Here is a 19,743-nt window from a genome sequence, read left to right as displayed (position 1 = left end):
GGGGGTAGGCACTTGAGCGTGGGCTGTGTTCCCGCATGGATCTGCCCCGTTGAAGCTGACGGGCACGGGGAGGAAAGGCTTGAGGGAAAAGGAAGAGGAAGAAGGGAAGAGTTTTGCTGCGGTTGCTGTTGCTGCCTTGGCCGCCTTGGCTGCCCGGCTGTGGTCCCGTGGGTGCACGTGCCCGCCCCTGTATCCCCGGGGTCTTGTGTTTTGTCTGCCCCCGGGGCTGAGGTGGGCCTGGAGACGGAACCGTGGCCCGTAAGTGAAGGGTCCCATGTTTGGGATGGCCTGAGGCCCTGCTCCTCTGAAGAGGAGGGGTGCCCAAGAGTCCTCGGGAGGTGGAGCCAGGGCAGCCAGCGTAGCTGCGGAGCTGGAGTGGCAGGAGGAGGAGGTTGCGCTGGCTGAGTTGTTGAGGTCCCTTGCAAGAGGGAGGATGGCATTGTGCTTGCGTGAGGGAGGCTGCCCCGTGTTTCCTGAAAGCGTGTGGAGCAGGCGAAAGGTGTGAAGGGTGTTGGTGGTGGCGGGCCGGGAGCCACGCTGTTGTCAGGCAGCGTTGTGTTGGAGGGTGCAGTGCTTGGGGTGGTGGCGCATGCACGGTGGTTGGGCGTAGGTAGGTGCCGTCACGGCAGGAGGTAGGCTGACGTTGGAGGTCGCCGGCTGGACCTTGTCCGTGTTGCCCTAGAACAGCAGAGTTGGCGCTGCAAGGTGTTTTGAAGCAGCGCAGGCAGAGAGTTGTGGTGAGCAATGCCTGAAGCTGCAAGAGCCAGCGACCCCGAGTTGGGTCTGTGCCGTGCCGCTCCCTCCTAGACTCATGGCATGGTTTGGGCTGGGTGGGGTTGGGCTGGGAGGGACCCTCAGAGGTCGCCGGGCCCAACCCGCCAGCAAGGGGCAGGGCCGTCTCAAGTAGAGGAGGTTCTGAGAGCCCCGTCCAGGCTGACCTGGGAGGTTTCCAGGGACGGGGCGCGCCCCACCTCTGTGGGCAACGTGTTGCAGCGTTTTGCCTCCCGGTTGGTCGCAGCGTGTTGCCTTCCTTGTAGGGAGCGTGAGCCGCCCCTCGTTTGGTTTGAAGCCAGTCCCCGCTGTGGTGTGGCTGCAGGCCCTTTGACCGAGTCGTCGGCCATCTTTCTTGTGAGCCCCCTGGAAGTGCCGAAAGGCCGCAGTAAGGTCTCCGCGGGGCCTTCCCTGCTGCAGGCTGAAGAAGCCCGTCTCTCTGAGCCTTTCGTCGCAGGAGAGGCGTTGCAAGGCTCTGACGGTGTCTGTGGCCCTGCTGTGGACGCGCTGCAAGAGGTGCGAGGCCTCCCTGTAGCGAGGCCTCCAGAGCTGAGGATCAGTTGGTGGAAAGCGGGGCGGGGGGTGGGAACTGTGGAGGAGACGGGCCGACACGGAGGCTCGGGTGACGCTGGCTGTTGAAAGCCTGGGAGAGGTTTTTGAGAGAGGTGGAGGAAAGCGCCTCCTTGGGGAGAGGTGTCAAGGGGGAGAGTGGGCACGGGGCCTGCAGAGCCCGTGTGGGGCAGGGCTTGGAGCAGGTGCTGAGTGGCGGTGGCTTCGCGCCACGCCGAAGGCTCGTTCCTTGTGCTTGTGAGACAAGATGCATTGGGCAAGGTCTTTGCAACAGGTCTTTATTTTGTGTGGAGTGAATAAATAGGTGAAGTCCCGCGGTGGCAATAAATAAGAGTTGTATAAATAAGGGGGTCAGTCAGTGGGGGCGGAGGGCGCGGGGCCGTTGCTGCAGCGGCTGTTGGCGTGGCTGAGGGTAGGCGGGATGAGAGAGGTGGGGCTGGGTCCGCCGGGGCTCCGGAAGTGTTGTTGTCGGTGTGGTGGGGCCGTGCGCGTGCGCGTTGGCCGCGGTGCTTGGGCTAACGGCGCATGGTGCGGGTGAGGTTGTGGAGGCGTTGGAAGCAGGCGCGAGCTTCGAGGCGGACGTGGTCCCAGGCGCAGGCGCTGTGGTTGTGGGTGTGGAGGAAGTCCTGGATGTGCGTGAAGTACCTGTCGATGCTGAGTCGCTGCCTTTTGAAGAGCGTGGCGCTGGCTGTCGGGCATTGCTCCAGGCGTTGGATGTAGTGCTGTAGGTGGTTGAGGAGGTGGTGGCGCGCGCCGGTGTCCCAGTGTTGTGGGGCGCTGTCGTTGCTGAGGGTGTGGAAGAGGTGCTGTAGGATGCGGAGGGCGGTGGCGGCGGCTTGCTGTGGGTGGCTGGTGTGGAGGAGGGTGTCGGGGAAGCGGAAGGGCGCCTGGTGTTGCTGGCAGGGCTGTGTCGGGCTGGGAGCCATGGCCTGGAGGAGCCGGAGGCCGTCCCAGGGGAAGGTGTCGTCGCCGGGCCGCAGGTGGTGGCAGGCGAGGGCGGTGGCGAGAGCCGTCAGGAGGAGCAGGAGCGGCGTGGCGCCGTGCGTCAGGCGGGGCTGCGGGGTTGCGGGCGCTGTCATGGTGGTTGGGTGGGTGTCGCTGTGCAGGAGCCCGGGCAGGCTTGGTGGTGTTGCGGGTGGTCGCTGTGCTTGGTGTGGTGCCGGGTGGCCGGCTTTATGTGGCGCGGCGGCTTCCCCTTCCTCGCTTTCCGATGGCAGCGAGTTTCCGGCTGTGGCTTTCAGTTTTGGCTGGTGGCTGTGGTGGTCTTGGGGAAGTGCGTTGTTGGGGTGGCCGTGGGTGGGGAGAGCGGTGGCGGTGCTTTGGCGGTGGTGTGTCGTGGGGAGGTTGGCTGTAGTGGTCGCGCGGGGGATGCGCAAGCGCCGGGGCAGAGCCCCTGGGGGCAGCTGTGCCGGGGAGGTGTGTCAGGGTTTCCCTGTTGGCTGCAGGGCGAGCTGTGGTGCCTCTTCTCCGCAGCTGAAGTTTCCCTTCCTGCCCAAGTGTCTTTTCCGCCTGTAATGGCCTGGTGTTGTCCGTGGTGTGTTTTCCTTTCACTTGTGTCTGGCCTTTGTTTTCGTCTTAGCTGGTCTTTCCTTTTCGTGTTGGGAAGGGTTGTGAAGTGATGTCACTTGTCAGAGCGTGGGGAGCCCCCTCCTGGAGCGAGGGCCTGGGGGTGGGGGCGGCTTGGGAGGAGGTGGCTCTGGGGGTAGGCACTTGAGCGTGGGCTGTGTTCCCGCATGGATCTGCCCCGTTGAAGCTGACGGGCACGGGGAGGAAAGGCTTGAGGGAAAAGGAAGAGGAAGAAGGGAAGAGTTTTGCTGCGGTTGCTGTTGCTGCCTTGGCCGCCTTGGCTGCCCGGCTGTGGTCCCGTGGGTGCACGTGCCCGCCCCTGTATCCCCGGGGTCTTGTGTTTTGTCTGCCCCCGGGGCTGAGGTGGGCCTGGAGACGGAACCGTGGCCCGTAAGTGAAGGGTCCCATGTTTGGGATGGCCTGAGGCCCTGCTCCTCTGAAGAGGAGGGGTGCCCAAGAGTCCTCGGGAGGTGGAGCCGGGGCAGCCAGCGTAGCTGCGGAGCTGGAGTGGCAGGAGGAGGAGGTTGCGCTGGCTGAGTTGTTGAGGTCCCTTGCAAGAGGGAGGATGGCATTGTGCTTGCGTGAGGGAGGCTGCCCCGTGTTTCCTGAAAGCGTGTGGAGCAGGGGAAAGGTGTGAAGGGTGTTGGTGGTGGCGGGCCGGGAGCCACGCTGTTGTCAGGCAGCGTTGTGTTGGAGGGTGCAGTGCTTGGGGTGGTGGCGCGTGCACGGTGGTTGGGCGTAGGTAGGTGCCGTCACGGCAGGAGGTAGGCTGACGTTGGAGGTCGCCGGCTGGACCTTGTCCGTGTTGCCCTAGAACAGCAGAGTTGGCGCTGCAAGGTGTTTTGAAGCAGCGCAGGCAGAGAGTTGTGGTGAGCAATGCCTGAAGCTGCAAGAGCCAGCGACCCCGAGTTGGGTCTGTGCCGTGCCGCTCCCTCCTAGACTCATGGCATGGTTTGGGATGGGTGGGGTTGGGCTGGGAGGGACCCTCAGAGGTCGCCGGGCCCAACCCGCCAGCAAGGGGCAGGGCCGTCTCAAGTAGAGGAGGTTCTGAGAGCCCCGTCCAGGCTGACCTGGGAGGTTTCCAGGGACGGGGCGCGCCCCACCTCTGTGGGCAACGTGTTGCAGCGTTTTGCCTCCCGGTTGGTCGCAGCGTGTTGCCTTCCTTGTAGGGAGCGTGAGCCGCCCCTCGTTTGGTTTGAAGCCAGTCCCCGCTGTGGTGTGGCTGCAGGCCCTTTGACCGAGTCGTCGGCCATCTTTCTTGTGAGCCCCCTGGAAGTGCCGAAAGGCCGCAGTAAGGTCTCCGCGGGGCCTTCCCTGCTGCAGGCTGAAGAAGCCCGTCTCTCTGAGCCTTTCGTCGCAGGAGAGGCGTTGCAAGGCTCTGACGGTGTCTGTGGCCCTGCTGTGGACGCGCTGCAAGAGGTGCGAGGCCTCCCTGTAGCGAGGCCTCCAGAGCTGAGGATCAGTTGGTGGAAAGCGGGGCGGGGGGTGGGAACTGTGGAGGAGACGGGCCGACACGGAGGCTCGGGTGACGCTGGCTGTTGAAAGCCTGGGAGAGGTTTTTGAGAGAGGTGGAGGAAAGCGCCTCCTTGGGGAGAGGTGTCAAGGGGGAGAGTGGGCACGGGGCCTGCAGAGCCCGTGTGGGGCAGGGCTTGGAGCAGGTGCTGAGTGGCGGTGGCTTCGCGCCACGCCGAAGGCTCGTTCCTTGTGCTTGTGAGACAAGATGCATTGGGCAAGGTCTTTGCAACAGGTCTTTATTTTGTGTGGAGTGAATAAATAGGTGAAGTCCCGCGGTGGCAATAAATAAGAGTTGTATAAATAAGGGGGTCAGTCAGTGGGGGCGGAGGGCGCGGGGCCGTTGCTGCAGCGGCTGTTGGCGTGGCTGAGGGTAGGCGGGATGAGAGAGGTGGGGCTGGGTCCGCCGGGGCTCCGGAAGTGTTGTTGTCGGTGTGGTGGGGCCGTGCGCGTGCGCGTTGGCCGCGGTGCTTGGGCTAACGGCGCATGGTGCGGGTGAGGTTGTGGAGGCGTTGGAAGCAGGCGCGAGCTTCGAGGCGGACGTGGTCCCAGGCGCAGGCGCTGTGGTTGTGGGTGTGGAGGAAGTCCTGGATGTGCGTGAAGTACCTGTCGATGCTGAGTCGCTGCCTTTTGAAGAGCGTGGCGCTGGCTGTCGGGCATTGCTCCAGGCGTTGGATGTAGTGCTGTAGGTGGTTGAGGAGGTGGTGGCGCGCGCCGGTGTCCCAGTGTTGTGGGGCGCTGTCGTTGCTGAGGGTGTGGAAGAGGTGCTGTAGGATGCGGAGGGCGGTGGCGGCGGCTTGCTGTGGGTGGCTGGTGTGGAGGAGGGTGTCGGGGAAGCGGAAGGGCGCCTGGTGTTGCTGGCAGGGCTGTGTCGGGCTGGGAGCCATGGCCTGGAGGAGCCGGAGGCCGTCCCAGGGGAAGGTGTCGTCGCCGGGCCGCAGGTGGTGGCAGGCGAGGGCGGTGGCGAGAGCCGTCAGGAGGAGCAGGAGCGGCGTGGCGCCGTGCGTCAGGCGGGGCTGCGGGGTTGCGGGCGCTGTCATGGTGGTTGGGTGGGTGTCGCTGTGCAGGAGCCCGGGCAGGCTTGGTGGTGTTGCGGGTGGTCGCTGTGCTTGGTGTGGTGCCGGGTGGCCGGCTTTATGTGGCGCGGCGGCTTCCCCTTCCTCGCTTTCCGATGGCAGCGAGTTTCCGGCTGTGGCTTTCAGTTTTGGCTGGTGGCTGTGGTGGTCTTGGGGAAGTGCGTTGTTGGGGTGGCCGTGGGTGGGGAGAGCGGTGGCGGTGCTTTGGCGGTGGTGTGTCGTGGGGAGGTTGGCTGTAGTGGTCGCGCGGGGGATGCGCAAGCGCCGGGGCAGAGCCCCTGGGGGCAGCTGTGCCGGGGAGGTGTGTCAGGGTTTCCCTGTTGGCTGCAGGGCGAGCTGTGGTGCCTCTTCTCCGCAGCTGAAGTTTCCCTTCCTGCCCAAGTGTCTTTTCCGCCTGTAATGGCCTGGTGTTGTCCGTGGTGTGTTTTCCTTTCACTTGTGTCTGGCCTTTGTTTTCGTCTTAGCTGGTCTTTCCTTTTCGTGTTGGGAAGGGTTGTGAAGTGATGTCACTTGTCAGAGCGTGGGGAGCCCCCTCCTGGAGCGAGGGCCTGGGGGTGGGGGCGGCTTGGGAGGAGGTGGCTCTGGGGGTAGGCACTTGAGCGTGGGCTGTGTTCCCGCATGGATCTGCCCCGTTGAAGCTGACGGGCACGGGGAGGAAAGGCTTGAGGGAAAAGGAAGAGGAAGAAGGGAAGAGTTTTGCTGCGGTTGCTGTTGCTGCCTTGGCCGCCTTGGCTGCCCGGCTGTGGTCCCGTGGGTGCACGTGCCCGCCCCTGTATCCCCGGGGTCTTGTGTTTTGTCTGCCCCCGGGGCTGAGGTGGGCCTGGAGACGGAACCGTGGCCCGTAAGTGAAGGGTCCCATGTTTGGGATGGCCTGAGGCCCTGCTCCTCTGAAGAGGAGGGGTGCCCAAGAGTCCTCGGGAGGTGGAGCCGGGGCAGCCAGCGTAGCTGCGGAGCTGGAGTGGCAGGAGGAGGAGGTTGCGCTGGCTGAGTTGTTGAGGTCCCTTGCAAGAGGGAGGATGGCATTGTGCTTGCGTGAGGGAGGCTGCCCCGTGTTTCCTGAAAGCGTGTGGAGCAGGGGAAAGGTGTGAAGGGTGTTGGTGGTGGCGGGCCGGGAGCCACGCTGTTGTCAGGCAGCGTTGTGTTGGAGGGTGCAGTGCTTGGGGTGGTGGCGCGTGCACGGTGGTTGGGCGTAGGTAGGTGCCGTCACGGCAGGAGGTAGGCTGACGTTGGAGGTCGCCGGCTGGACCTTGTCCGTGTTGCCCTAGAACAGCAGAGTTGGCGCTGCAAGGTGTTTTGAAGCAGCGCAGGCAGAGAGTTGTGGTGAGCAATGCCTGAAGCTGCAAGAGCCAGCGACCCCGAGTTGGGTCTGTGCCGTGCCGCTCCCTCCTAGACTCATGGCATGGTTTGGGATGGGTGGGGTTGGGCTGGGAGGGACCCTCAGAGGTCGCCGGGCCCAACCCGCCAGCAAGGGGCAGGGCCGTCTCAAGTAGAGGAGGTTCTGAGAGCCCCGTCCAGGCTGACCTGGGAGGTTTCCAGGGACGGGGCGCGCCCCACCTCTGTGGGCAACGTGTTGCAGCGTTTTGCCTCCCGGTTGGTCGCAGCGTGTTGCCTTCCTTGTAGGGAGCGTGAGCCGCCCCTCGTTTGGTTTGAAGCCAGTCCCCGCTGTGGTGTGGCTGCAGGCCCTTTGACCGAGTCGTCGGCCATCTTTCTTGTGAGCCCCCTGGAAGTGCCGAAAGGCCGCAGTAAGGTCTCCGCGGGGCCTTCCCTGCTGCAGGCTGAAGAAGCCCGTCTCTCTGAGCCTTTCGTCGCAGGAGAGGCGTTGCAAGGCTCTGACGGTGTCTGTGGCCCTGCTGTGGACGCGCTGCAAGAGGTGCGAGGCCTCCCTGTAGCGAGGCCTCCAGAGCTGAGGATCAGTTGGTGGAAAGCGGGGCGGGGGGTGGGAACTGTGGAGGAGACGGGCCGACACGGAGGCTCGGGTGACGCTGGCTGTTGAAAGCCTGGGAGAGGTTTTTGAGAGAGGTGGAGGAAAGCGCCTCCTTGGGGAGAGGTGTCAAGGGGGAGAGTGGGCACGGGGCCTGCAGAGCCCGTGTGGGGCAGGGCTTGGAGCAGGTGCTGAGTGGCGGTGGCTTCGCGCCACGCCGAAGGCTCGTTCCTTGTGCTTGTGAGACAAGATGCATTGGGCAAGGTCTTTGCAACAGGTCTTTATTTTGTGTGGAGTGAATAAATAGGTGAATAAATAGGTGAAGTCCCGCGGTGGCAATAAATAAGAGTTGTATAAATAAGGGGGTCAGTCAGTGGGGGCGGAGGGCGCGGGGCCGTTGCTGCAGCGGCTGTTGGCGTGGCTGAGGGTAGGCGGGATGAGAGAGGTGGGGCTGGGTCCGCCGGGGCTCCAGAAGTGTTGTTGTCGGTGTGGTGGGGCCGTGCGCGTGCGCGTTGGCCGCGGTGCTTGGGCTAACGGCGCATGGTGCGGGTGAGGTTGTGGAGGCGTTGGAAGCAGGCGCGAGCTTCGAGGCGGACGTGGTCCCAGGCGCAGGCGCTGTGGTTGTGGGTGTGGAGGAAGTCCTGGATGTGCGTGAAGTACCTGTCGATGCTGAGTCGCTGCCTTTTGAAGAGCGTGGCGCTGGCTGTCGGGCATTGCTCCAGGCGTTGGATGTAGTGCTGTAGGTGGTTGAGGAGGTGGTGGCGCGCGCCGGTGTCCCAGTGTTGTGGGGCGCTGTCGTTGCTGAGGGTGTGGAAGAGGTGCTGTAGGATGCGGAGGGCGGTGGCGGCGGCTTGCTGTGGGTGGCTGGTGTGGAGGAGGGTGTCGGGGAAGCGGAAGGGCGCCTGGTGTTGCTGGCAGGGCTGTGTCGGGCTGGGAGCCATGGCCTGGAGGAGCCGGAGGCCGTCCCAGGGGAAGGTGTCGTCGCCGGGCCGCAGGTGGTGGCAGGCGAGGGCGGTGGCGAGAGCCGTCAGGAGGAGCAGGAGCGGCGTGGCGCCGTGCGTCAGGCGGGGCTGCGGGGTTGCGGGCGCTGTCATGGTGGTTGGGTGGGTGTCGCTGTGCAGGAGCCCGGGCAGGCTTGGTGGTGTTGCGGGTGGTCGCTGTGCTTGGTGTGGTGCCGGGTGGCCGGCTTTATGTGGCGCGGCGGCTTCCCCTTCCTCGCTTTCCGATGGCAGCGAGTTTCCGGCTGTGGCTTTCAGTTTTGGCTGGTGGCTGTGGTGGTCTTGGGGAAGTGCGTTGTTGGGGTGGCCGTGGGTGGGGAGAGCGGTGGCGGTGCTTTGGCGGTGGTGTGTCGTGGGGAGGTTGGCTGTAGTGGTCGCGCGGGGGATGCGCAAGCGCCGGGGCAGAGCCCCTGGGGGCAGCTGTGCCGGGGAGGTGTGTCAGGGTTTCCCTGTTGGCTGCAGGGCGAGCTGTGGTGCCTCTTCTCCGCAGCTGAAGTTTCCCTTCCTGCCCAAGTGTCTTTTCCGCCTGTAATGGCCTGGTGTTGTCCGTGGTGTGTTTTCCTTTCACTTGTGTCTGGCCTTTGTTTTCGTCTTAGCTGGTCTTTCCTTTTCGTGTTGGGAAGGGTTGTGAAGTGATGTCACTTGTCAGAGCGTGGGGAGCCCCCTCCTGGAGCGAGGGCCTGGGGGTGGGGGCGGCTTGGGAGGAGGTGGCTCTGGGGGTAGGCACTTGAGCGTGGGCTGTGTTCCCGCATGGATCTGCCCCGTTGAAGCTGACGGGCACGGGGAGGAAAGGCTTGAGGGAAAAGGAAGAGGAAGAAGGGAAGAGTTTTGCTGCGGTTGCTGTTGCTGCCTTGGCCGCCTTGGCTGCCCGGCTGTGGTCCCGTGGGTGCACGTGCCCGCCCCTGTATCCCCGGGGTCTTGTGTTTTGTCTGCCCCCGGGGCTGAGGTGGGCCTGGAGACGGAACCGTGGCCCGTAAGTGAAGGGTCCCATGTTTGGGATGGCCTGAGGCCCTGCTCCTCTGAAGAGGAGGGGTGCCCAAGAGTCCTCGGGAGGTGGAGCCGGGGCAGCCAGCGTAGCTGCGGAGCTGGAGTGGCAGGAGGAGGAGGTTGCGCTGGCTGAGTTGTTGAGGTCCCTTGCAAGAGGGAGGATGGCATTGTGCTTGCGTGAGGGAGGCTGCCCCGTGTTTCCTGAAAGCGTGTGGAGCAGGCGAAAGGTGTGAAGGGTGTTGGTGGTGGCGGGCCGGGAGCCACGCTGTTGTCAGGCAGCGTTGTGTTGGAGGGTGCAGTGCTTGGGGTGGTGGCGCGTGCACGGTGGTTGGGCGTAGGTAGGTGCCGTCACGGCAGGAGGTAGGCTGACGTTGGAGGTCGCCGGCTGGACCTTGTCCGTGTTGCCCTAGAACAGCAGAGTTGGCGCTGCAAGGTGTTTTGAAGCAGCGCAGGCAGAGAGTTGTGGTGAGCAATGCCTGAAGCTGCAAGAGCCAGCGACCCCGAGTTGGGTCTGTGCCGTGCCGCTCCCTCCTAGACTCATGGCATGGTTTGGGCTGGGTCGGGTTGGGCTGGGAGGGACCCTCAGAGGTCGCCGGGCCCAACCCGCCAGCAAGGGGCAGGGCCGTCTCAAGTAGAGGAGGTTCTGAGAGCCCCGTCCAGGCTGACCTGGGAGGTTTCCAGGGACGGGGCGCGCCCCACCTCTGTGGGCAACGTGTTGCAGCGTTTTGCCTCCCGGTTGGTCGCAGCGTGTTGCCTTCCTTGTAGGGAGCGTGAGCCGCCCCTCGTTTGGTTTGAAGCCAGTCCCCGCTGTGGTGTGGCTGCAGGCCCTTTGACCGAGTCGTCGGCCATCTTTCTTGTGAGCCCCCTGGAAGTGCCGAAAGGCCGCAGTAAGGTCTCCGCGGGGCCTTCCCTGCTGCAGGCTGAAGAAGCCCGTCTCTCTGAGCCTTTCGTCGCAGGAGAGGCGTTGCAAGGCTCTGACGGTGTCTGTGGCCCTGCTGTGGACGCGCTGCAAGAGGTGCGAGGCCTCCCTGTAGCGAGGCCTCCAGAGCTGAGGATCAGTTGGTGGAAAGCGGGGCGGGGGGTGGGAACTGTGGAGGAGACGGGCCGACACGGAGGCTCGGGTGACGCTGGCTGTTGAAAGCCTGGGAGAGGTTTTTGAGAGAGGTGGAGGAAAGCGCCTCCTTGGGGAGAGGTGTCAAGGGGGAGAGTGGGCACGGGGCCTGCAGAGCCCGTGTGGGGCAGGGCTTGGAGCAGGTGCTGAGTGGCGGTGGCTTCGCGCCACGCCGAAGGCTCGTTCCTTGTGCTTGTGAGACAAGATGCATTGGGCAAGGTCTTTGCAACAGGTCTTTATTTTGTGTGGAGTGAATAAATAGGTGAATAAATAGGTGAAGTCCCGCGGTGGCAATAAATAAGAGTTGTATAAATAAGGGGGTCAGTCAGTGGGGGCGGAGGGCGCGGGGCCGTTGCTGCAGCGGCTGTTGGCGTGGCTGAGGGTAGGCGGGATGAGAGAGGTGGGGCTGGGTCCGCCGGGGCTCCAGAAGTGTTGTTGTCGGTGTGGTGGGGCCGTGCGCGTGCGCGTTGGCCGCGGTGCTTGGGCTAACGGCGCATGGTGCGGGTGAGGTTGTGGAGGCGTTGGAAGCAGGCGCGAGCTTCGAGGCGGACGTGGTCCCAGGCGCAGGCGCTGTGGTTGTGGGTGTGGAGGAAGTCCTGGATGTGCGTGAAGTACCTGTCGATGCTGAGTCGCTGCCTTTTGAAGAGCGTGGCGCTGGCTGTCGGGCATTGCTCCAGGCGTTGGATGTAGTGCTGTAGGTGGTTGAGGAGGTGGTGGCGCGCGCCGGTGTCCCAGTGTTGTGGGGCGCTGTCGTTGCTGAGGGTGTGGAAGAGGTGCTGTAGGATGCGGAGGGCGGTGGCGGCGGCTTGCTGTGGGTGGCTGGTGTGGAGGAGGGTGTCGGGGAAGCGGAAGGGCGCCTGGTGTTGCTGGCAGGGCTGTGTCGGGCTGGGAGCCATGGCCTGGAGGAGCCGGAGGCCGTCCCAGGGGAAGGTGTCGTCGCCGGGCCGCAGGTGGTGGCAGGCGAGGGCGGTGGCGAGAGCCGTCAGGAGGAGCAGGAGCGGCGTGGCGCCGTGCGTCAGGCGGGGCTGCGGGGTTGCGGGCGCTGTCATGGTGGTTGGGTGGGTGTCGCTGTGCAGGAGCCCGGGCAGGCTTGGTGGTGTTGCGGGTGGTCGCTGTGCTTGGTGTGGTGCCGGGTGGCCGGCTTTATGTGGCGCGGCGGCTTCCCCTTCCTCGCTTTCCGATGGCAGCGAGTTTCCGGCTGTGGCTTTCAGTTTTGGCTGGTGGCTGTGGTGGTCTTGGGGAAGTGCGTTGTTGGGGTGGCCGTGGGTGGGGAGAGCGGTGGCGGTGCTTTGGCGGTGGTGTGTCGTGGGGAGGTTGGCTGTAGTGGTCGCGCGGGGGATGCGCAAGCGCCGGGGCAGAGCCCCTGGGGGCAGCTGTGCCGGGGAGGTGTGTCAGGGTTTCCCTGTTGGCTGCAGGGCGAGCTGTGGTGCCTCTTCTCCGCAGCTGAAGTTTCCCTTCCTGCCCAAGTGTCTTTTCCGCCTGTAATGGCCTGGTGTTGTCCGTGGTGTGTTTTCCTTTCACTTGTGTCTGGCCTTTGTTTTCGTCTTAGCTGGTCTTTCCTTTTCGTGTTGGGAAGGGTTGTGAAGTGATGTCACTTGTCAGAGCGTGGGGAGCCCCCTCCTGGAGCGAGGGCCTGGGGGTGGGGGCGGCTTGGGAGGAGGTGGCTCTGGGGGTAGGCACTTGAGCGTGGGCTGTGTTCCCGCATGGATCTGCCCCGTTGAAGCTGACGGGCACGGGGAGGAAAGGCTTGAGGGAAAAGGAAGAGGAAGAAGGGAAGAGTTTTGCTGCGGTTGCTGTTGCTGCCTTGGCCGCCTTGGCTGCCCGGCTGTGGTCCCGTGGGTGCACGTGCCCGCCCCTGTATCCCCGGGGTCTTGTGTTTTGTCTGCCCCCGGGGCTGAGGTGGGCCTGGAGACGGAACCGTGGCCCGTAAGTGAAGGGTCCCATGTTTGGGATGGCCTGAGGCCCTGCTCCTCTGAAGAGGAGGGGTGCCCAAGAGTCCTCGGGAGGTGGAGCCGGGGCAGCCAGCGTAGCTGCGGAGCTGGAGTGGCAGGAGGAGGAGGTTGCGCTGGCTGAGTTGTTGAGGTCCCTTGCAAGAGGGAGGATGGCATTGTGCTTGCGTGAGGGAGGCTGCGCCGTGTTTCCTGAAAGCGTGTGGAGCAGGCGAAAGGTGTGAAGGGTGTTGGTGGTGGCGGGCCGGGAGCCACGCTGTTGTCAGGCAGCGTTGTGTTGGAGGGTGCAGTGCTTGGGGTGGTGGCGCGTGCACGGTGGTTGGGCGTAGGTAGGTGCCGTCACGGCAGGAGGTAGGCTGACGTTGGAGGTCGCCGGCTGGACCTTGTCCGTGTTGCCCTAGAACAGCAGAGTTGGCGCTGCAAGGTGTTTTGAAGCAGCGCAGGCAGAGAGTTGTGGTGAGCAATGCCTGAAGCTGCAAGAGCCAGCGACCCCGAGTTGGGTCTGTGCCGTGCCGCTCCCTCCTAGACTCATGGCATGGTTTGGGCTGGGTCGGGTTGGGCTGGGAGGGACCCTCAGAGGTCGCCGGGCCCAACCCGCCAGCAAGGGGCAGGGCCGTCTCAAGTAGAGGAGGTTCTGAGAGCCCCGTCCAGGCTGACCTGGGAGGTTTCCAGGGACGGGGCGCGCCCCACCTCTGTGGGCAACGTGTTGCAGCGTTTTGCCTCCCGGTTGGTCGCAGCGTGTTGCCTTCCTTGTAGGGAGCGTGAGCCGCCCCTCGTTTGGTTTGAAGCCAGTCCCCGCTGTGGTGTGGCTGCAGGCCCTTTGACCGAGTCGTCGGCCATCTTTCTTGTGAGCCCCCTGGAAGTGCCGAAAGGCCGCAGTAAGGTCTCCGCGGGGCCTTCCCTGCTGCAGGCTGAAGAAGCCCGTCTCTCTGAGCCTTTCGTCGCAGGAGAGGCGTTGCAAGGCTCTGACGGTGTCTGTGGCCCTGCTGTGGACGCGCTGCAAGAGGTGCGAGGCCTCCCTGTAGCGAGGCCTCCAGAGCTGAGGATCAGTTGGTGGAAAGCGGGGCGGGGGGTGGGAACTGTGGAGGAGACGGGCCGACACGGAGGCTCGGGTGACGCTGGCTGTTGAAAGCCTGGGAGAGGTTTTTGAGAGAGGTGGAGGAAAGCGCCTCCTTGGGGAGAGGTGTCAAGGGGGAGAGTGGGCACGGGGCCTGCAGAGCCCGTGTGGGGCAGGGCTTGGAGCAGGTGCTGAGTGGCGGTGGCTTCGCGCCACGCCGAAGGCTCGTTCCTTGTGCTTGTGAGACAAGATGCATTGGGCAAGGTCTTTGCAACAGGTCTTTATTTTGTGTGGAGTGAATAAATAGGTGAATAAATAGGTGAAGTCCCGCGGTGGCAATAAATAAGAGTTGTATAAATAAGGGGGTCAGTCAGTGGGGGCGGAGGGCGCGGGGCCGTTGCTGCAGCGGCTGTTGGCGTGGCTGAGGGTAGGCGGGATGAGAGAGGTGGGGCTGGGTCCGCCGGGGCTCCGGAAGTGTTGTTGTCGGTGTGGTGGGGCCGTGCGCGTGCGCGTTGGCCGCGGTGCTTGGGCTAACGGCGCATGGTGCGGGTGAGGTTGTGGAGGCGTTGGAAGCAGGCGCGAGCTTCGAGGCGGACGTGGTCCCAGGCGCAGGCGCTGTGGTTGTGGGTGTGGAGGAAGTCCTGGATGTGCGTGAAGTACCTGTCGATGCTGAGTCGCTGCCTTTTGAAGAGCGTGGCGCTGGCTGTCGGGCATTGCTCCAGGCGTTGGATGTAGTGCTGTAGGTGGTTGAGGAGGTGGTGGCGCGCGCCGGTGTCCCAGTGTTGTGGGGCGCTGTCGTTGCTGAGGGTGTGGAAGAGGTGCTGTAGGATGCGGAGGGCGGTGGCGGCGGCTTGCTGTGGGTGGCTGGTGTGGAGGAGGGTGTCGGGGAAGCGGAAGGGCGCCTGGTGTTGCTGGCAGGGCTGTGTCGGGCTGGGAGCCATGGCCTGGAGGAGCCGGAGGCCGTCCCAGGGGAAGGTGTCGTCGCCGGGCCGCAGGTGGTGGCAGGCGAGGGCGGTGGCGAGAGCCGTCAGGAGGAGCAGGAGCGGCGTGGCGCCGTGCGTCAGGCGGGGCTGCGGGGTTGCGGGCGCTGTCATGGTGGTTGGGTGGGTGTCGCTGTGCAGGAGCCCGGGCAGGCTTGGTGGTGTTGCGGGTGGTCGCTGTGCTTGGTGTGGTGCCGGGTGGCCGGCTTTATGTGGCGCGGCGGCTTCCCCTTCCTCGCTTTCCGATGGCAGCGAGTTTCCGGCTGTGGCTTTCAGTTTTGGCTGGTGGCTGTGGTGGTCTTGGGGAAGTGCGTTGTTGGGGTGGCCGTGGGTGGGGAGAGCGGTGGCGGTGCTTTGGCGGTGGTGTGTCGTGGGGAGGTTGGCTGTAGTGGTCGCGCGGGGGATGCGCAAGCGCCGGGGCAGAGCCCCTGGGGGCAGCTGTGCCGGGGAGGTGTGTCAGGGTTTCCCTGTTGGCTGCAGGGCGAGCTGTGGTGCCTCTTCTCCGCAGCTGAAGTTTCCCTTCCTGCCCAAGTGTCTTTTCCGCCTGTAATGGCCTGGTGTTGTCCGTGGTGTGTTTTCCTTTCACTTGTGTCTGGCCTTTGTTTTCGTCTTAGCTGGTCTTTCCTTTTCGTGTTGGGAAGGGTTGTGAAGTGATGTCACTTGTCAGAGCGTGGGGAGCCCCCTCCTGGAGCGAGGGCCTGGGGGTGGGGGCGGCTTGGGAGGAGGTGGCTCTGGGGGTAGGCACTTGAGCGTGGGCTGTGTTCCCGCATGGATCTGCCCCGTTGAAGCTGACGGGCACGGGGAGGAAAGGCTTGAGGGAAAAGGAAGAGGAAGAAGGGAAGAGTTTTGCTGCGGTTGCTGTTGCTGCCTTGGCCGCCTTGGCTGCCCGGCTGTGGTCCCGTGGGTGCACGTGCCCGCCCCCTGTATCCCCGGGGTCTTGTGTTTTGTCTGCCCCCGGGGCTGAGGTGGGCCTGGAGACGGAACCGTGGCCCGTAAGTGAAGGGTCCCATGTTTGGGATGGCCTGAGGCCCTGCTCCTCTGAAGAGGAGGGGTGCCCAAGAGTCCTCGGGAGGTGGAGCCGGGGCAGCCAGCGTAGCTGCGGAGCTGGAGTGGCAGGAGGAGGAGGTTGCGCTGGCTGAGTTGTTGAGGTCCCTTGCAAGAGGGAGGATGGCATTGTGCTTGCGTGAGGGAGGCTGCCCCGTGTTTCCTGAAAGCGTGTGGAGCAGGCGAAAGGTGTGAAGGGTGTTGGTGGTGGCGGGCCGGGAGCCACGCTGTTGTCAGGCAGCGTTGTGTTGGAGGGTGCAGTGCTTGGGGTGGTGGCGCGTGCACGGTGGTTGGGCGTAGGTAGGTGCCGTCACGGCAGGAGGTAGGCTGACGTTGGAGGTCGCCGGCTGGACCTTGTCCGTGTTGCCCTAGAACAGCAGAGTTGGCGCTGCAAGGGTGTTTTGAAGCAGCGCAGGCAGAGAGTTGTGGTGAGCAATGCCTGAAGCTGCAAGAGCCAGCGACCCCGAGTTGGGTCTGTGCCGTGCCGCTCCCTCCTAGACTCATGGCATGGTTTGGGCTGGGTCGGGTTGGGCTGGGAGGGGACCCTCAGAGGTCGCCGGGCCCAACCCGCCAGCAAGGGGCAGGGCCGTCTCAAGTAGAGGAGGTTCTGAGAGCCCCGTCCAGGCTGACCTGGGAGGTTTCCAGGGACGGGGCGCGCCCCACCTCTGTGGGCAACGTGTTGCAGCGTTTTGCCTCCCGGTTGGTCGCAGCGTGTTGCCTTCCTTGTAGGGAGCGTGAGCCGCCCCTCGTTTGGTTTGAAGCCAGTCCCCGCTGTGGTGTGGCTGCAGGCCCTTTGACCGAGTCGTCGGCCATCTTTCTTGTGAGCCCCCTGGAAGTGCCGAAAGGCCGCAGTAAGGTCTCCGCGGGGCCTTCCCTGCTGCAGGCTGAAGAAGCCCGTCTCTCTGAGCCTTTCGTCGCAGGAGAGGCGTTGCAAGGCTCTGACGGTGTCTGTGGCCCTGCTGTGGACGCGCTGCAAGAGGTGCGAGGCCTCCCTGTAGCGAGGCCTCCAGAGCTGAGGATCAGTTTGGTGGAAAGCGGGGCGGGGGGTGGGAACTGTGGAGGAGACGGGCCGACACGGAGGCTCGGGTGACGCTGGCTGTGAAAGCCTGGGAGAGGTTTTTGAGAGAGGTGGAGGAAAGCGCCTCCTTGGGGAGAGGTGTCAAGGGGGAGAGTGGGCACGGGGCCTGCAGAGCCCGTGTGGGGCAGGGCTTGGAGCAGGTGCTGAGTGGCGGTGGCTTCGCGCCATGCCGAAGGCTCGTTCCTTGTGCTTGTGAGACAAGATGCATTGGGCAAGGTCTTTGCAACAGGTCTTTATTTTGTGTGGAGTGAATAAATAGGTGAATAAATAGGTGAAGTCCCGCGGTGGCAATAAATAAGAGTTGTATAAATAAGGGGGTCAGTCCAGTGGGGGCGGAGGGGCGCGGGGCCGTTGCTGCAGCGGCTGTTGGCGTGGCTGAGGGTAGGCGGGATGAGAGAGGTGGGGCTGGGTCCGCCGGGGCTCCAGAAGTGTTGTTGTCGGTGTGGTGGGGCCTGTGCGCGTGCGCGTTGGCCGCGGTGCTTGGGCTAACGGCGCATGGTGCGGGTGAGGTTGTGGAGGCGTTGGAAGCAGGCGCGAGCTTCGAGGCGGACGTGGTCCAGGCGCAGGCGCTGTGGTTGTGGGTGTGGAGGAAGTCCTGGATGTGCGTGAAGTACCTGTCGATGCTGAGTCGCTGCCTTTTGAAGAGCGTGGCGCTGGCTGTCGGGCATTGCTCAGGCGTTGGATGTAGTGCTGTAGGTGGTTAGAGGAGGTGGTGGCGCGCGCCGGTGTCCCAGTGTTGTGGGGCGCTGTCGTTGCTGAGGGTGTGGAAGAGGTGCTGTAGGATGCGGAGGGCGGTGGCGGCGGCTTGCTGTGGGTGGCTGGTGTGGAGGAGGGTGTCGGGGAAGCGAAGGGCGCCTGGTGTTGCTGGCCGGGCTGTGTCGGGCTGGGAGCCATGGCCTGGAGGAGCCGAGGGCCGTCCCAGGGGAAGGTGTCGTCGCCGGGCCGCAGGTGGTGGCAGGCTGAGGGCGGTGGCGAGAGCCGTCAGGAGGAGCAGGAGCGGCGTGGCGCCCGTGCGTCAGGCGGGGCTGCGGGGTTGCGGGCGCTGTCATGGTGGTTGGGTGGGTGTCGCTGTGCAGGAGCCCGGGCAGGCTTGGTGGTGTTGCGGGTGGTCGCTGTGCTTGGTGTGGTGCCGGTGGGCCGGCTTTATGTGGCGCGGCGGCTTCCCCCTTCCTCGCTTTCCGATGGCAGCGAGTTTCCGGCTGTGGCTTTCAGTTTTGGCTGGTGGCTGTGGTGGTCTTGGGGAAGTGCGTTGTTGGGGTGGCCGTGGGTGGGGAGAGCGGTGGCGGTGCTTTGGCGGTGGTGTGTCGTGGGGAGGTGGCTGTAGTGGTCGCGCGGGGGATGCGCAAGCGCCGGGGCAGAGCCCCTGGGGGCAGCTGTGCCGGGGAGGTGTGTCAGGGTTTCCCTGTTGGCTGCAGGGCGAGCTGTGGTGCCTCTTCTCCGCAGCTGAAGTTTCCCTTCCTGCCCAAGTGTTCTTTTCCGCCTGTAATGGCCTGGTGTTGTCCGTGGTGTGTTTTCCTTTCACTTGTGTCTGGCCTTTGTTTTCGTCTTAGCTGGTCTTTCCTTTTCGTGTTGGGAAGGGTTGTGAAGTGATGTCACTTGTCAGAGCGTGGGGAGCCCCCTCCTGGAGCGAGGGCCTGGGGGTGGGGGCGGCTTGGGAGGAGGTGGCTCTGGGGGTAGGCACTTGAGCGTGGGCTGTGTTCCCGCATGGATCTGCCCCGTTGAAGCTGACGGGCACGGGGAGGAAAGGCTTGAGGGAAAAGGAAGAGGAAGAAGGGAAGAGTTTTGCTGCGGTTGCTGTTGCCTGCCTTGGCGCCTTGGCTGCCCGGCTGTGGTCCCGTGGGTGCACGTGCCCGCCCCTGTATCCCCGGGGTCTTGTGTTTTGTCTGCCCCCGGGGCTGAGGTGGGCCTGGAGACGGAACCGTGGCCCGTAAGTGAAGGGTCCCATGTTTGGGATGGCCTGAGGCCCTGCTCCTCTGAAGAGGAGGGGTGCCCAAGAGTCCTCGGGAGGTGGAGCCGGGGCAGCCAGCGTAGCTGCGGAGCTGGAGTGGCAGGAGGAGGAGGTTGCGCTGGCTGAGTTGTTGAGGTCCCTTGCAAGAGGGAGGATGGCATTGTGCTTGCGTGAGGGAGGCTGCCCCGTGTTTCCTGAAAGCGTGTGGAGCAGGGGAAAGGTGTGAAGGGTGTTGGTGGTGGCGGGCCGGGAGCCACGCTGTTGTCAGGGCAGCGTTGTGTTGGAGGGTGCAGTGCTTGGGGTGGTGGCGCGTGCACGGTGGTTGGGCGTAGGTAGGTGCCGTCACGGCAGGAGGTAGGCTGACGTTGGAGGTCGCCGGCTGGACCTTGTCCGTGTTGCCCTAGAACAGCAGAGTTGGCGCTGCAAAGGTGTTTTGAAGCAGCGCAGGCAGAGAGTTGTGGTGAGCAATGCCTGAAGCTGCAAGAGCCAGCGACCCCGAGTTGGGTCTGTGCCGTGCCGCTCCCTCCTAGACTCATGGCATGGTTTGGGCTGGGTCGGGTTGGGCTGGGAGGGACCCTCAGAGGTCGCCGGGCCCAACCCGCCAGCAAGGGGCAGGGCCGTCTCAAGTAGAGGAGGTTCTGAGAGCCCCGTCCAGGCTGACCTGGGAGGTTTCCAGGGACGGGGCGCGCCCCACCCTCTGTGGGCAACGTGTTGCAGCGTTTTGCCTCCCGGTTGGTCGCAGCGTGTTGCCTTCTTGTAGGGAGCGTGAGCCGCCCCTCGTTTGGTTTGAAGCCAGTCCCCGCTGTGGTGTGGCTGCAGGCCCTTTGACCGAGTCGTCGGCCATCTTTCTTGTGAGCCCCCTGGAAGTGCCGAAAGGCCGCAGTAAGGGTCTCCGCGGGGCCTTCCCTGCTGCAGGCTGAAGAAGCCCGTCTCTCTGAGCCTTTCGTCGCAGGAGAGGCGTTGCAAGGCTCTGACGGTGTCTGTGGCCCTGCTGTGGACGCGCTGCAAGAGGTGCGAGGGCCTCCCTGTAGCGAGGCCTCCAGAGCTGAGGATCAGTTGGTGGAAAGCGGGGCGGGGGGTGGGAACTGTGGAGGAGACGGGCCGACACGGAGGCTCGGGTGACGCTGGCTGTTGAAAGCCTGGGAGAGGTTTTTGAGAGAGGTGGAGGAAAGCGC

The 19,743-nt window shown here is 64.5% G+C and overlaps 6 protein-coding genes across 11 annotated transcripts in view; 1 reads left to right on the top strand and 5 right to left on the bottom strand.

The window, feature by feature from the left end:
• Positions 1–19,743, top strand: part of UBAP2 (ubiquitin associated protein 2) — a 121,809-nt gene that overhangs the window by 66,869 nt on the left and 35,197 nt on the right. The gene's annotated exons all lie outside the window — the stretch shown is intronic.
• LOC129734675 (interferon-like) lies at positions 1,829–2,878 on the bottom strand. The gene has a single exon (XM_055698457.1). It carries the CDS (start codon positions 2,418–2,420, stop codon positions 1,857–1,859), a length of 564 nt encoding a protein of 187 aa, XP_055554432.1. The 5' UTR covers positions 2,421–2,878; the 3' UTR covers positions 1,829–1,856.
• LOC129734674 (interferon-like) lies at positions 4,868–5,917 on the bottom strand. Its single transcript, XM_055698456.1, has one exon. The coding sequence runs from the start codon at positions 5,457–5,459 to the stop codon at positions 4,896–4,898; it is 564 nt and encodes a 187-aa protein (XP_055554431.1). The 5' UTR covers positions 5,460–5,917; the 3' UTR covers positions 4,868–4,895.
• Positions 7,917–8,968, bottom strand: LOC129734672 (interferon-like). The gene has a single exon (XM_055698454.1). It carries the CDS (start codon positions 8,508–8,510, stop codon positions 7,947–7,949), a length of 564 nt encoding a protein of 187 aa, XP_055554429.1. The 5' UTR covers positions 8,511–8,968; the 3' UTR covers positions 7,917–7,946.
• LOC129734671 (interferon-like) lies at positions 10,968–12,019 on the bottom strand. Its single transcript, XM_055698453.1, has one exon. It carries the CDS (start codon positions 11,559–11,561, stop codon positions 10,998–11,000), a length of 564 nt encoding a protein of 187 aa, XP_055554428.1. The 5' UTR covers positions 11,562–12,019; the 3' UTR covers positions 10,968–10,997.
• Positions 14,021–15,070, bottom strand: LOC129734676 (interferon-like). Its single transcript, XM_055698458.1, has one exon. It carries the CDS (start codon positions 14,610–14,612, stop codon positions 14,049–14,051), a length of 564 nt encoding a protein of 187 aa, XP_055554433.1. The 5' UTR covers positions 14,613–15,070; the 3' UTR covers positions 14,021–14,048.

Source organism: Falco cherrug, chromosome Z, assembly GCF_023634085.1.
Source record: "Falco cherrug isolate bFalChe1 chromosome Z, bFalChe1.pri, whole genome shotgun sequence".
In the NCBI taxonomy this organism is placed as follows: Eukaryota; Metazoa; Chordata; class Aves; order Falconiformes; family Falconidae; genus Falco; species Falco cherrug.
Note: the sequence above shows the minus strand (reverse complement) of the source record. Positions and strands in the feature narration are given on the sequence as shown.

What these genes read in the sequence shown, in the direction of transcription:
- LOC129734675 (XM_055698457.1), bottom strand. Translation starts at nt 2,420, where the DNA reads ATGACAGCGCCCGCAACCCCGCAGCCCCGCCTGACGCACGGCGCCACG.
- LOC129734674 (XM_055698456.1), bottom strand. Translation starts at nt 5,459, where the DNA reads ATGACAGCGCCCGCAACCCCGCAGCCCCGCCTGACGCACGGCGCCACG.
- LOC129734672 (XM_055698454.1), bottom strand. Translation starts at nt 8,510, where the DNA reads ATGACAGCGCCCGCAACCCCGCAGCCCCGCCTGACGCACGGCGCCACG.
- LOC129734671 (XM_055698453.1), bottom strand. Translation starts at nt 11,561, where the DNA reads ATGACAGCGCCCGCAACCCCGCAGCCCCGCCTGACGCACGGCGCCACG.
- LOC129734676 (XM_055698458.1), bottom strand. Translation starts at nt 14,612, where the DNA reads ATGACAGCGCCCGCAACCCCGCAGCCCCGCCTGACGCACGGCGCCACG.